Consider the following 13,145-nt stretch of genomic DNA (forward strand, 5'->3'; position numbering starts at 1 on the left):
CTCAAAACTCGTCAAAGTTTTTTACAAATTTTTGCCAAATTAAAAAGTGAAATATTTGTATTTCCAAGATACGACACCAATTATGGACATCTCTCAGGAGAAGGAATCAAATTCCCCTGAGGGCCAGGGACGGAGAGTCCCCTAAACTCTGGGATGGAAGGACTTCTGCTACTGAAAAACAGCCTGGGGGATCTGGGTGTGCCCCCTGAATTGGCAACATAAACATGTATTTTATATTTCACATTTTATCCTTGACAGGTTTTGCAACTGTTGCAGTCTGCTTGATTACATGTTTTTACTATTAAAAAATTACAATTATTTAAGAGCTATTTAACTTCCGAATCGAAGCCTTCACTCACTCCCCAGTCCCTCTGTGGTATGTGATGATTTATTTCAACATTCAGAAAATTTCTGAAAACCGTAGGTCAATTAGATGGAGCTGGCAACTTGCCAGGAGCCCTTGGCCAGCTTCAGGCACTGCCCACACAGCTCTGATTTTTAACTTGAGAGGAGAAAGATGTCCCAACAGATAAGGGCTTAGGCTGAACCCTTGGGTGAGACACGAGGATGCTGGTTAAACGCTCAGCCTTCGGAGCCAAGTTGGACTCCACTGGGTCAGGATCTGTCCTTGGAGGAGTTTGGCGTCCTCAGCCTGTTCCCCTGTCTGTGAAATGAGATAGTATCTGCCACCTAAAAGAGATGTGACAATTACATAAGAATGTCTGTGAAAGCTATGGTAGCTATTGTCAACAACCAGAGAAGCATGGAACACCTCTTGGGGTTTGGAAGGATTTGAAAAGCCCCCCAAGTGGATACTTCCCAGCAGGGGCCATGGCATGTGCTTAGCCCTTTGCATTTTACAAAAGTTCTCCCAGAAACTCTATTTTGTGCCTCTCAGTAGCCCTGAGAGGCCTGGCGAGGGTCCATAACATCGTTTACAGATCCGGGGACATTCGACCGAGTTTGCCCTGTTGAGGAAATCACTAGGTCAGAAGCGAACCGCTTGTGCTCGGATCTATTTCGGAACGTCTGGGAGGAAAAGGATTTCCTGTCCCGGAACGACGGCCCTCAGGCTCGGGAGCGGGAAACGCAGGTGGGCAGCCCGACCTACAGGCCGCACGCGAGGCCCCACCCCCGACACGAGCCCCGGATGTGGAAGTGGCGCGGACACCGAGACGAGGCTGAGGCTAGGCCAGAGCGGCCCAGGGCGGGTGGGCGGGAAGGGGGCGGTGCCCCGGGGCGGAGCCACCGGAGCCGCGCGGCTTCTCAGGTGAGCGCTTGGTGGCTGGGGCGGGCCGGCTGGCGCCTGGAGCTCGGGCTCGGGATCTGCACAGGCTCTGCGGGCGTAGGCGGGGCGTCCAGAGGAGGCGCGGGGGTCTTGGCCAGGGTCCGGCCCCCGGAACCCCGGCCTCAAGCGGGAAGGGGCTCCGGAGCTGCGGGTGAGTGGAGCTGCCCGCCCGGGGCCCGGGTTTGGGGATCAGGAGGGAGGGGACCGGGGCCCAGGTTCGAAACCTGGCCCCACCCCCAACCCCCTGTGTGACCTTAGGCAAGTCTCTCTCCGTCTCTGAGCATCTGTGGCATCAGCTATGAAATGGGGGTGGGGGGTGCGGGGAGGAACCACTGAGAGTTTGTGCAGATGGAGGTTTGGGGAATGAGTCTTCCTCTATTTACACTCTCCTTGCCCAGGACATCGATGGCGAAACGTGAGCAGTGGGAATGCCTCTCTGTCTCAGACTTTGGGCAAGTCCCTTGCGCTGGCTCTCACTTTCCTCATCTACAGATTGTGTGCCTAATGTCTTTTAAGATCTCTTTACTATTTGGGTGTTATTGGTTTATATAGAGGCAAGGTAATGAATGCTTCATTCACTCCAAGTTTTCCCTTTAGGGTGTGATAAAATATCTTCTTGGAGTTTGGACTAGACCCTGGCCCGAATTCCCTTTCGTTCCCAGATTCATTGGTTCTGTTTGTTCAACGTCCCTCCTGGTAATTGAGGAGTAATTTCATCCGAGGGTTGGTGCCATCTCTCAGTTGAGCAAGGGCAGTATTTTCACTGCCCTGAAATCAAAGAGCAGTTGCAAAGAAAAGTCTGACATTCCAGCCTTTTTGTTTGTGTTTCACTGGCAGGGAGGCAAGATGATTTCTCTCCCCCAAGCTTGGAACAGATGAAGGAAACAACAGTACAAGATGAGAACAACAAAGGTCTACAAGCTTGTCATCCACAAGAAGGGCTTTGGGGGCAGTGGTCAGTATTGATTGGTCTTAGGGGGGTTGTGTAAGTTGGCCAAGGTTCTGATGTGTCCGGTGCCTTGAAATTTTCAAACTGACTTGTGACAATCGAGGCTAAGCAGGTAGCTTAACTGAGTGAAGCAGCAAGTGTGATACTGTAGTGGGGAGAGTAGCAGGCCCTTTCTAGAAGCATTTGCATCCTGCATTTTAACAAACTTTGTGAATATTGCTAGCTTACTACTCTTCATTTGTTTTTGTTTAAAAAAAATTTTTTATTAATGTGTAGTTAATTTACAGTGTTGTGTTTCAGGTGTATAGCAAAGTGATTCAGATATATAGATATATATACCTATATATATGTATATATAGATTCTTTTTTAGATATTCTTTTCCATTACAGGTTATTACAAGATATTGAATATAGTTCTCTGTGCTAGGTCCTTGTTGATTTGTTTGTATCTTTTTATTACATATTTACTGTGTATGTTCTGCAGAATTCCAGTATGCACTGGTTTGGCAGATAAGAGAAACTTATGTTTAATGAAAGAGAAGTAGTGGATGTGCATAAGACAGGTATGATCAAAGCATGAACCTTTGCCTGGCTCTGAAGCATGGTGAGATGGGGCAGGACACAGCATCTTGTCCTGTGTTAAACATGAATCCAGGTATCAGCTCTGCCTCTAACTTTCCCTGTGACCTCGGGCAAGCCCCTAGTTTACCTTAACTACAAATTCCAGCTCTTTAGAATAATTTCTCCATTTCTCTTAGCACCTTGAGTCTATAAACCTGTAGAATAGGAAAGCACCTACTCATATGATTTTTTTTCTTTTGTAAAGGAATAAATTTCCCTCTGTCCTAACAACCTTATTTGCTTCAGAAATTAGAATTAACAACACAGTGAGTGTTTTTAAAATTGTATTTTAGTATGCATTTGCTCCTGTGTTATATATGTATAAGCCACCCAAAGGCAAGGACTGCCAAAAAGGGAAAATAATAGTTTCTATATCATAAGGTCTTATGGGAATAAAGTAAAATGATGTATGTGTAGTATTTAGTAGAGTACCAGGCTCCTTCGACCTGCTTAATAAATGTAGCCATTGTAATTATCAGGACAAGGATATACTAAACATTGCTATATTTAAAACACTATTTCTGCTAAAACCACAGTCTGTTGTTAACACTGTACTTTGTATGCAGCTGAAGCTGCCTAAACGTTTGTGGAGCAGAATTGAACACGCAACAGAAATAACTTTTGACAGAGGAGGGAAGGATACAAGGCTACAGTATATACAGTGTATATACAATGTATGCGAGTCTTCTTTTTCATGTGTACAAGACAAAGGTAGCTCTGTGCTGTACCCAGTCTGCTGCAGGACTATAAAGAAAAATAAATAAATAAAATACATCCAGCAATATTACTCAGTCATAAAAAAAATGAAATACTGCCATTTGTAGCAACATGGATGGATGTAGAGAATATTATGCTTAGTGAAATAAGTCAGACAAAGACAAATACTATATTATATCACTTATGTGTGGAATCTAAAAAATAATACAAATGAACATACATGTAAAACAGAAACAGAGGGCTTCCCTGGTGGCGCAGTGGTTAAGAATCCACCTGCCAATGCAGGGAACAGGGGTTTGAGCCCTGGTCTGGGGAGATCCCACATGCTGTGGTGCAACTAAGCCCATGCACTACAACTACTGAGCCTGTGCTCTAGACCCCAACAGCCACAACTGCTGAGCCCGAGAGCCACAACTGCTGAGCCCGCGTGCCACAACTACTGAAGCCCGCACACCTAGAGCCTGTGCTCCGCAACAAGAGAAGCCAATGCGATGAGAAGCCCACGCCTGCAACGAAGAGTAGCCCCCGCTCGCCACAACTAGAGAAAGCTTGCGCGCAGCAACAAAGACCCAATGCAGCCATAAATAAATAAATAAATAAATAAATTTATTTAAAAAACAAACAGAAACAGACTCACAGACATAGAAAACAAACCTGTGGTTACTGAAGGGGGGAGGGACAATTAGGCGTATAGGATTAACAGATACAAACTACTATATATAGATAAGCAACAAGGATATACTACATAGCACAGGGAATACACTTGTTATCTTGTAATAACCTATAATGGAATATATTCTACAAAAATACTGAATCACTATGCTGAACAACTGAAAACTAACACAATATTGTAAATCAACTGTATTTCGATGAGTAAAGTAAAAATCAAATTTAAAAAATACATCCAACAAGTATTTATTAAGTATATACCTGTATCAAACATAAAGATTTTGAATATGACAAGGTCCCTTCTCCCTACAGAGCTTCCAGCTTGATGAGACAGACATGCAAAAAGGAAATGATAAAATGGAACAGGAAGGAATATGTGTTCAGGGAGCTTAATTCAGACTGTGGAAGTGAGGGGAAGACTTCATAGAGGATTTGGTATACATCTGTCAATGGAAACTATACAAAAAAAAAAAAAAAAAGCAACTGTGGGAGTAACCCAGTACTTCGCTTTCCTAGGCTGAATTTTTGTTGGGTCTGATTATATTTGAAATCTGGACATACTTATTTGTCATGGTTTTAGCATAACTGATGGCCATGTCTTTCCCTAGAAGCTAAAACAGAAAAAAAATAAATCACCCTATCTTTATGATCCTGAGTTTGTTATATTTGAAAGAATTCTCCCCCACCCGCAGTGGGGGGCAGGGGTAGATAAACATATGAAATCACATTCTCCTTATATTTTAAGGGTCTCATTGGACTCTAATGTGAACTGATACATGAAGTTTTCCCCTGATCAGGTGCTGCCCTCCAAAGTCCAGGGTGTTTTATCTGGCTTGATTTTCATGTGTAAGAGGTGGTTTGTTTAGGAACCCTGGACTAGTAACCAGTCCTGGTGTACTGTTAATAGCTATCTACCCTTTGGCAAGTTGCTTTATCTCCTAGGTCATTTCCTTGCTTCTGTTAGATCCAAAGATTTATTGTGAGGGTCACATTCAGACAGTATTTTGAGAAGTTCTGCGAACACTGTAGATAGAAAGGATTTTGCTGTATGGGGGACCCCGGCTGTTTTGTTCCTGGCATATGCCAGATACATGCTATTTGAGGGAGTCAAGGATTGCTGCAGAGGCCTAATTCCCAGAGAAGAGTTACCCTCTCCTTGGGAGCAGTGGGCTAGTAGGAAAAGCTCTGGAGACAAAGGTCCCCGAACACCGTCCCCCTCAACTACTCACTAGCTCTGGATTCCTGTGCAAATCCTTCAGTTGAGCTAAATCTCAATTTTAAATGGAGCTTCATCTTGCGAGATGGGGTCATAATACTAAATGATGGGGTTGTAAGGGACCCCGTGTGAGAACATACACAGCAACCTGCTGCCCAAGTGAGTTCTTTGCTGCCTGAGATGGCTGAATTGTCTTTCAGATGATGAGCTAGTCGTGAACCCCAAAGTGTTTCCTTACATCAAGCTTGGAGACATTGTGGAGATTGCTCACCCCAACGATGAGTACAGGTGAGCGTCCGACAGGAGCAGGGAACTAACTGGGCAGCCCGCTCTTTCCAGTTGATACGTTGTCTAAGGGGATTGAAGGGGAAGATGGCTCTTTGCCTTTGGATAAAAATGCTCCTGCCCTCCAGGATTTGATAAACCAATCATCTTTTAAAAAGTGGTCCATTCTTTTTGTTTTTAAAGCTGAGATGACAACTCTGAACAATTCTGTAGCATTTATCCATTTCCGTGAATACAAGTGCAGGGTTTGTTTTCTAAGGGAACTTTCTCCCATTGTGCTGCCAGTTAGAATATGTCCAGAGTGATCTGTTTGTGTTTTGTGGGTGGTGAAGAAAGCTGGTTAGTTACTGCTGACAACATCCCTTCTCTCTGTTGCTTTTCTTTTTTTCCCCAGCCCTCTGCTTTTGCAGGTCAAGTCACTTAAGGAGGATTTGCAGAAAGGTAAAAATTCCATCTCGCTTCTCTAAGATTTTTACACTTTACTGTTTGAGAAACTGTAAGAAACCCCTCTTCACAATCTCTGGGAATGAGGGCACAGTACTTCTCTCCTTATCAAATTGTGTTCCTGCTAAAAAAAAATTGTCAGATATCAAAATTGCCAAGGAATCTCATTTGTCAGCATTTTGAGGGCACTGAAAAAACTATATTTAGAGTCAAGAGGACGGCTAATCTGAATAGGTGAAGCTTTACACTTAAAGATTGTTGGCAAAGCATGCTTTTCTCAATATTATATTTTCTTCACAAAATATTTAAGTACCTACTTTGGGTTGGGGCAGGGGAGGAACATATATCGTTGATTACCTGCCACTTGTGCAAGGCACTGTACTGGGAGCTGTTTGTCATTTTTTTAAAAAAATTAATTTATTTTTTTTGCTGTGTTGGGTCTCCGTTTCTGTGCGAGGGCTTTCTCTAGTTATGGCAAGCGGGGGCCACTCCTCATCGCAGTGCGCGGGCCTCTCACTATCGCGGTCTCTCTTGTTGCGGAGCACAGGCTCCAGACGCGCAGGCTCAGTAGTTGTGGCTCACAGGCCTAGTTGCTCCGCGGCATGTGGGATCCTCCCAGACCAGGGCTCGAACCCATGTCCCCTGCATTAGCAGGCAGATTCTCAACCACTGCGCCACCAGGGAAGCCCTGTTTGTCATTTATCTTTCTTGATTTTCCCACCAATTCTTGAGAGAGTGAGGAAACTTTGTCTTACTGGTATGAGTGGGCTTGCCTGGAGTCAGTAAGTGAAGGAGCCAGAGCAGTGATTCTACTCACTCATTCTGGATCCAAATCCTTTCTTTTTTCCTCTAATGACTATACCGTACTGATCAAGGAACTAAAATGTTTATTGAGAGCTAATAAAGTATTTCCTTAAGTGGCACTTAAAAGAAAAAGAAAAACTTTTAATTTGCTCTAAAGGATTTTGGTGTCAACCACTTCTTTTGTATTTTTTAACTTGTTGGGAAAACAGTCAGTAAAATCCAGATCCTGAGTGTCCTTCTTACTCTTACCTCATTTTCTGCCACCTGTTAAGTTTCTTACTTACCAGACTTAAGGGCTCATCGAAAAGTTTATTTCTTCCTTAGCTAGCCCTGCTACTTTCATTCCAAAAGAGAAAGGATCTCTTTCCTCTTCTGAATTTTCACAACCCTTCGAACTTCATGTTGCTTCTTAATTTCTTTCCATCTCTCTGTCTGTCTCTATCTCTGTCTCTCTGTATTATTTGTTTGTCTCTCTCATTTTTTAATTGCTTGGGTTCAGGTCTTATTTCACCTGAAAAGCAGAGAACTCTCTAAGTTTTAAGCTGCTGAAGGCTGAGAACATGTCTTGCCCTTGGCAAAGGGTGTTGTTTGTTGAATGTCTGAGTAGTTATGGATTCGAATATATTTACCTGATCCAGATTCCTTCTTCGTTTCAGAAACTATCAGTGTGGACCAGACCGTGACTCAAGTGTTTCGGCTAAGACCTTATCAAGATGTGTATGTGAATGTCGTAGACCCTAAGGTGTGTCTTTGTTCTGGATTTGAATATCTTTTGAGGAATGATTAACACCCTTCCTCAAGATTAGGTCTCTAAGGAAATAATGAGTTACTTAAGTATAGTGTTAGGCTATTAAATACCTGGTCATACATAGGTCATTTAGATTATAGGTAGAATGTAGGTTGCATTTAAAATCCTCACCCCTTTTTAAAAATCTTGTCCTAAAAATAGTCTGTATGTATATGTGTGTTTGTGAAGCTAAATGTAAAATTTTCTATAAAAATACTAACATTTCTTTATGTGTTCTTTTTTTTCTTTGAGAAATGATGCTATAAAATTAAGAGGTAAAAATCGTTGTCCAAAAGATGTTATTGACATTATCTAGGGAAATAAAGCCCACAGTTCAATGTCATGTTTGTGTGCCAGAATGAAGACTAAAACACAGAATCACTACTCTGGTGCCCTTTGCACTTAACCACGCACGATACAGCAGCTATAGTATCTGTTGGAGACTTACCTGTCCTGCAAAGCCTTCTTGGGCAGGGTAAAATTCTGTTTGTCAGGGTTCTACTACTGAATGGTCTTCCAGTAGTTGTCCTTTTGTCAAAAGGTTTCTCCATGGTGAGTGAGTGTTATCTTAGACTATAAAGTATGGCAGAGTAAAGCAGAGACATATATTTGATTATCCCTTTTAGGATGTGACCCTTGACCTAGTGGAATTAACCTTTAAGGATCAATATATTGGCCGTGGGGATATGTGGCGACTGAAGAAAAGTTTGGTAAGATATTATTTTTTTAAAAGTCTGTTACTTTTTCCATTATGTTAATAATCCATGTCACCAGGGAGATGTAGATCTAGTATGGAGAAGAGTATAAAATCCTTTCTGATTCCAGCATCACAGACAATTATTGTAAACATGTTGTATGTCTCCTCCCATTCTCTTTTCATGGTTTTTATAAGCTTTGTTTTGCTTGTTTGTTATCAGAGAGTTTTACTCTGCATTTTTGGTTTGAATGGGGAAAGTGTAATATTATTTTACATTTGAACTTTAGTTTTCAGGTTTTCACTTGATCTCTTTTGCTCCTCACATCTCCTCTTGTGGACAGGCATTTATTACCCTGAATTTATAGATGTGAAAACTGAGACTGAGGAGTTAAGATGAGAAAGCTAGTAAACAATTGACTCTGGGCTGGAACCCAGATCTTTTTTTTTTTTTAACATTTTAAAAAATTAATTTATTTATTTTGTTTAGTTATTTTTGGCTGCGTTGGGTCTTCGTTGCGTGCGGGCTTTCTCTAGTTGCGGCAAGCGGGGGCTATTCTTCATTGCGGTGCACTGGCTTCTCACTGCGGTGGCTTCTTTTGTTGTGGAGCATGGGCTCGAAGCGTGCGGGCTTCAGTAGTTGTGGCACACAGGCTCAGTAGTTGTGGTGCACAGGCTCTTCCTGTACCAGGGCTCGAACCCGTGTCCCCTGAATTGGCAGGCGGATTCTTAACCACTGCGCCACCAGGGAAGTCCCTGGAACCCAGATCTTGTTCCTTCCAGGTTAGACTACTTTTTTGCTTTACCCTCCTTCCATTTTCCTTGTTTGTTTGTTTGTTTGTTTGTTTGTTTTTGCGGTACGTGGCCCTCTCACTGTTGTGGCCTCTCCCATTGCGGAGCACAGGATCTGGATGCGCAGGCTCAGCGGCCATGGCTCACGGGCCCAGCTGCTCCGCGGCATGTGGGATCTTCCAGGACTGGGGCACGAACCCATGTCCCCTGCATCAGCAGGCGGACTCTCAACCACTGCGCCACCAGGGAAGCCCCTGTTTATTTATTTTTAATGGACTTTTTCCGCTGAACATGATCAGTTCATCAGAATTGTGAGCTGCTGCTGAAAAGTCTCCTTTTGGACTTTTTGGCTATTATGAAGCAACAAATCATAGGTAGAATGTCCACACAGTGTATATTTTCAGAAAGAGATATCTTTGCTCATGTTTTATTTGGTGGGAGAAGGTTCCATTTTCTAAAATGAGAAATAAATGTTCCATATGTAAATGTACATATGTATGCAAGTGTGTGTGAACATAAGGATATTACTGAAGCTGGCCACTTATCCACTTGGTCTTTACTATTGTCTATACTTGCCAAACCCATAAGAACCTACTGTTATACCTGCCCCAGCAGGTTTTCCTATGGGATAAATCTATTACGCCCATGTTAATTGAACTTTGGGTTAATAGAAGAGATTCGAAAGCCAGGAGACGTTCTTTGTGACCTTTCATGGCCTTGATGTATTGTTGAATCTGTCTCTCTTTTCCCTTAGGTCAGCACATGTGCCTATATCACTCAGAAGGTGGAATTTGCTGGCATCAGGTAGATACTATGTCACTCTTGATTTATTAGCTTGTAACTGGAAATAGCATGTAGTGCAGTAACTGCTACATACAGCCTTTGAGGCATGTGGACATCCTTATAATAAAATACACAATAGCTTAAAACGTTAGATTGTGGTAGCTAAAACAATCCAAAAGACCCCGAAATGCACTATAGTAGTTTTAAGATGGGTGGATGTTGCTAAAACCGCCAGGTATTCTGAACAAAGGAGGGATAGACTCACAATTTTAGAACTGGAAAAAGCCTTAGATGAACATATTTCATCAAACTTTCTTGTTGTACAGTTTAAGAAACAGGTTTGGAGACATAAAATGACTATCACAATAGTTCCTGATTTGCTGCCTTTTTAGAGATATCACACTGCTCTTGATTTATTAAAATGATTTCTGTATTTCAGTTTGTGAAGAAGAGAGAAAAGGGGGCTTTTTGAAACCCCCTCTAAATTCAAAAAGCAAAATATCCACATAGTGAAGGCTTAACAGCACCAAAAAAGTGTGTAAGAAATATGTCCTTTTCCCTAGAGGAAACTGTGTCTTTCTTGAAATTTACTGTATATACTCAAGCATATTTACATCTGTTTGACTCACTTTTAATGTGAGATTGACCACTGGATTCTGGTGATGCAGCCTGGTCCCCTGTTAATGAAATTCCCCATCAGCTTTTCACAGAATGGTTTCATCTGTTGATGATTATTGCAAGATGGTAATTTTCTAATTCAGCCATTCCTCCTACCTTTATTGTCCGGAATCCTTTTGTAAAGACCTTTCACCAGCAATGAGGGCTATTTGGTTAGTCTGAATTACTGATCCTGAAAGAAAGAAAGGATAAAAGATTAATTTTTTTCTTTCCAAAAGGGGATGTTTTAGAAGTTGTTATAAGGTCAAAAATTCTTTGAAAAAATTTTAGCAACTAAAGCACAGTTCAAGAAGTGATGAAGTCTCAAGCAGAACAAGAAATGCAACCTATTTATGCCATCAAATACAAGCTGGTCTCTCCCAGGTGGTGGGCCAGGAGTTAGGAAACCTGTATTCCATTCCTGCGGCACCAGTCGTTAGCAGGGTGATGCTGGGCAGCTCAGGGAGTCTCTGCATCTGTTCCTCTGCAAAATGAAGCGGTAGGTTTAGGATCTTTTTCTGTAAAGGACCAGATAGTAAATATTTTAGACTTTGGGCCACGTGGGTCTCTGTTGCAAATTTTTTTTTTTTTTTAACATTTAAAAATGTAAAATCTACTCTTAGCTGTGGGCCATACAAAAGCAGGAGATGGGCTGGATTTGGCCTGCAGGCTACAGTTTGATGAGTCCTGGTTTAGAAACCCTCTCAGAATTCCTTTCATAATTAAATTCCTTGTTTCTCCATGTAAGTGCCTTCATACACCCTGACATAATGTCAGTTTTAGACTTTTCAAGATCTGTCCTAATATCTTGCTCATTCATGGTTAAATTTAAACCACAAAATCTTCTACCATTTTTCCAAAAATTTTATAGTCTTTCTACATTGAATCAAAAGTCACTTTCTTTTCCAAAAAAAACCCAAAAAGTGTTCTGGGCCTCATATGAGAAAATCAAGTCAAATCATAATAAATTATTAGAGAATTTCTCTGTAATTTAGCCTTTTAATCTGGTAATTTAGTCAACAGTTAAGGACATAGTTTCATTGCCTTGAGACCCTACCTTTGAAATGTTATTTTTCCTTAAAGGTAAACATTTTGTTTTTCTCTCAGTAAATTCACAATGTATTCTTTAAAAAAAAAACTTCAAAATCAGTATTTTAAAATATTGAAGAAAAATTTTAAAGAAAAATACTGCACTAAAATCTATCTCCTAACAGTTAGCACTCTGCTTTTTTAAAATATTGAACTTAGATGAAATAAGTCAGACAGAGAAAGAAAAGTACTGTGTGATATCACTTATATGTGGAATCTAAAAAATACAACAAACTAGTGAATATAACAAAAAGGAAGCAGACTCACAGATATAGAGAACAAACTAGTGGTTACCAGTGAGGAGAGGGAAGTGGGGAAGGGCATTATAGGCGGGGGGGAGGGTGAGGTACAAACTATTAGGTATAAAATAAGCTACAAGGATATAACATACAACAGGGGGAATATAGCCAATATTTTATAATAACTATAAATGGAGTATAACCTTTAAAAATTGTGACTCAGTATACTATATACCTGTAACATGTAGTATTGTACAGCAACTATACTTCAGTAAAAAAATAAATATTTTTTAAAAATTGAACTTAGAAACCTAATCTATTTGATCTTATTGTGAAGAGATACCATTTTCCCAGATATAATTTTGGGTATTACTGACTAGCTGCCTTTTTTTTTTTTTTTTTTTTTTTGCTGTACGCGGGCCTCTCACCGCTGTGGCCTCTCCGGCTGCAGAGCACAGGCTCCGGACACGCAGGCCCAGCGGCCATGGCTCACGGGCCCAGCCGCTCTACGGCATGTGGGGTCCTCCCGGACCGGGGCACGAACCCGCGTCCCCTGCATCGGCAGGCGGACTCCCAACCACTGCGCCACCGGGGAAGCCCTAGCTGCCTATTTTTTTTAACTTAAAAAAAATTTTTGTTGTTGTTTTTTCTAACTCACACTCCAGAGGGAGCAACACTGAATAATTTCTGGCCCTGACTTCCCAGCTGTCCTGGGGCAGACAGATCTGTTTGAGAGTCATACTTAAAGCCCATTGGAACATCCAGTTTGGGTGTTTTCCTGCTAGATCTGCCCCACTGCAGAGGATCTTCTGGGATCTTCTCTGACTTGAGCTCTGATTCTATGGTGGCCAGTCTCAACACACTTGTCCTGATTATAGAATTAATACTGTCAAGTACCACTTGTTCAGCACATGCTATGTATCAGGCCTATGCTAAGTATTTTTACATACAGTGCTTGCTCATTGTAGACAATATGAAAAACAGAATAAAGAAGCAGGGGGAAAAGACATAATATTACATTACTGAATATTGACATAAAAATTTTTCAGCAAAATGACCTTCATTGAATAGGGACCCTGTCCCTTTGTGCCCCCTGACTTCTTTCTTGTCT

The 13,145-nt window shown here is 41.6% G+C and overlaps 1 protein-coding gene across 2 annotated transcripts in view; it reads left to right on the top strand.

The window, feature by feature from the left end:
* Positions 1 to 1,281: 1,281 nt before the first annotated feature.
* Positions 1,282 to 13,145, top strand: part of DEPDC5 (DEP domain containing 5, GATOR1 subcomplex subunit) — a 90,332-nt gene continuing 78,468 nt past the window's right edge. For both annotated transcript variants that reach the window (XM_081252710.1, XM_081252711.1), the window contains exons 1-7: positions 1,282 to 1,439; positions 2,126 to 2,243; positions 5,661 to 5,748; positions 6,140 to 6,186; positions 7,650 to 7,735; positions 8,407 to 8,490; positions 10,021 to 10,070. In XM_081252710.1, the coding sequence (XP_081108836.1) occupies positions 2,186 to 2,243; positions 5,661 to 5,748; positions 6,140 to 6,186; positions 7,650 to 7,735; positions 8,407 to 8,490; positions 10,021 to 10,070 (413 nt within the window). In that variant the 5' untranslated portion in view covers positions 1,282 to 1,439; positions 2,126 to 2,185. The remainder of the gene's footprint in view (positions 1,440 to 2,125; positions 2,244 to 5,660; positions 5,749 to 6,139; positions 6,187 to 7,649; positions 7,736 to 8,406; positions 8,491 to 10,020; positions 10,071 to 13,145) is intronic.

The sequence above is a fragment of the Mesoplodon bidens genome, assembly GCF_964165515.1.
Source record: "Mesoplodon bidens genome assembly, chromosome: 13".
NCBI lineage: Eukaryota > Metazoa > Chordata > Mammalia > Artiodactyla > Ziphiidae > Mesoplodon > Mesoplodon bidens.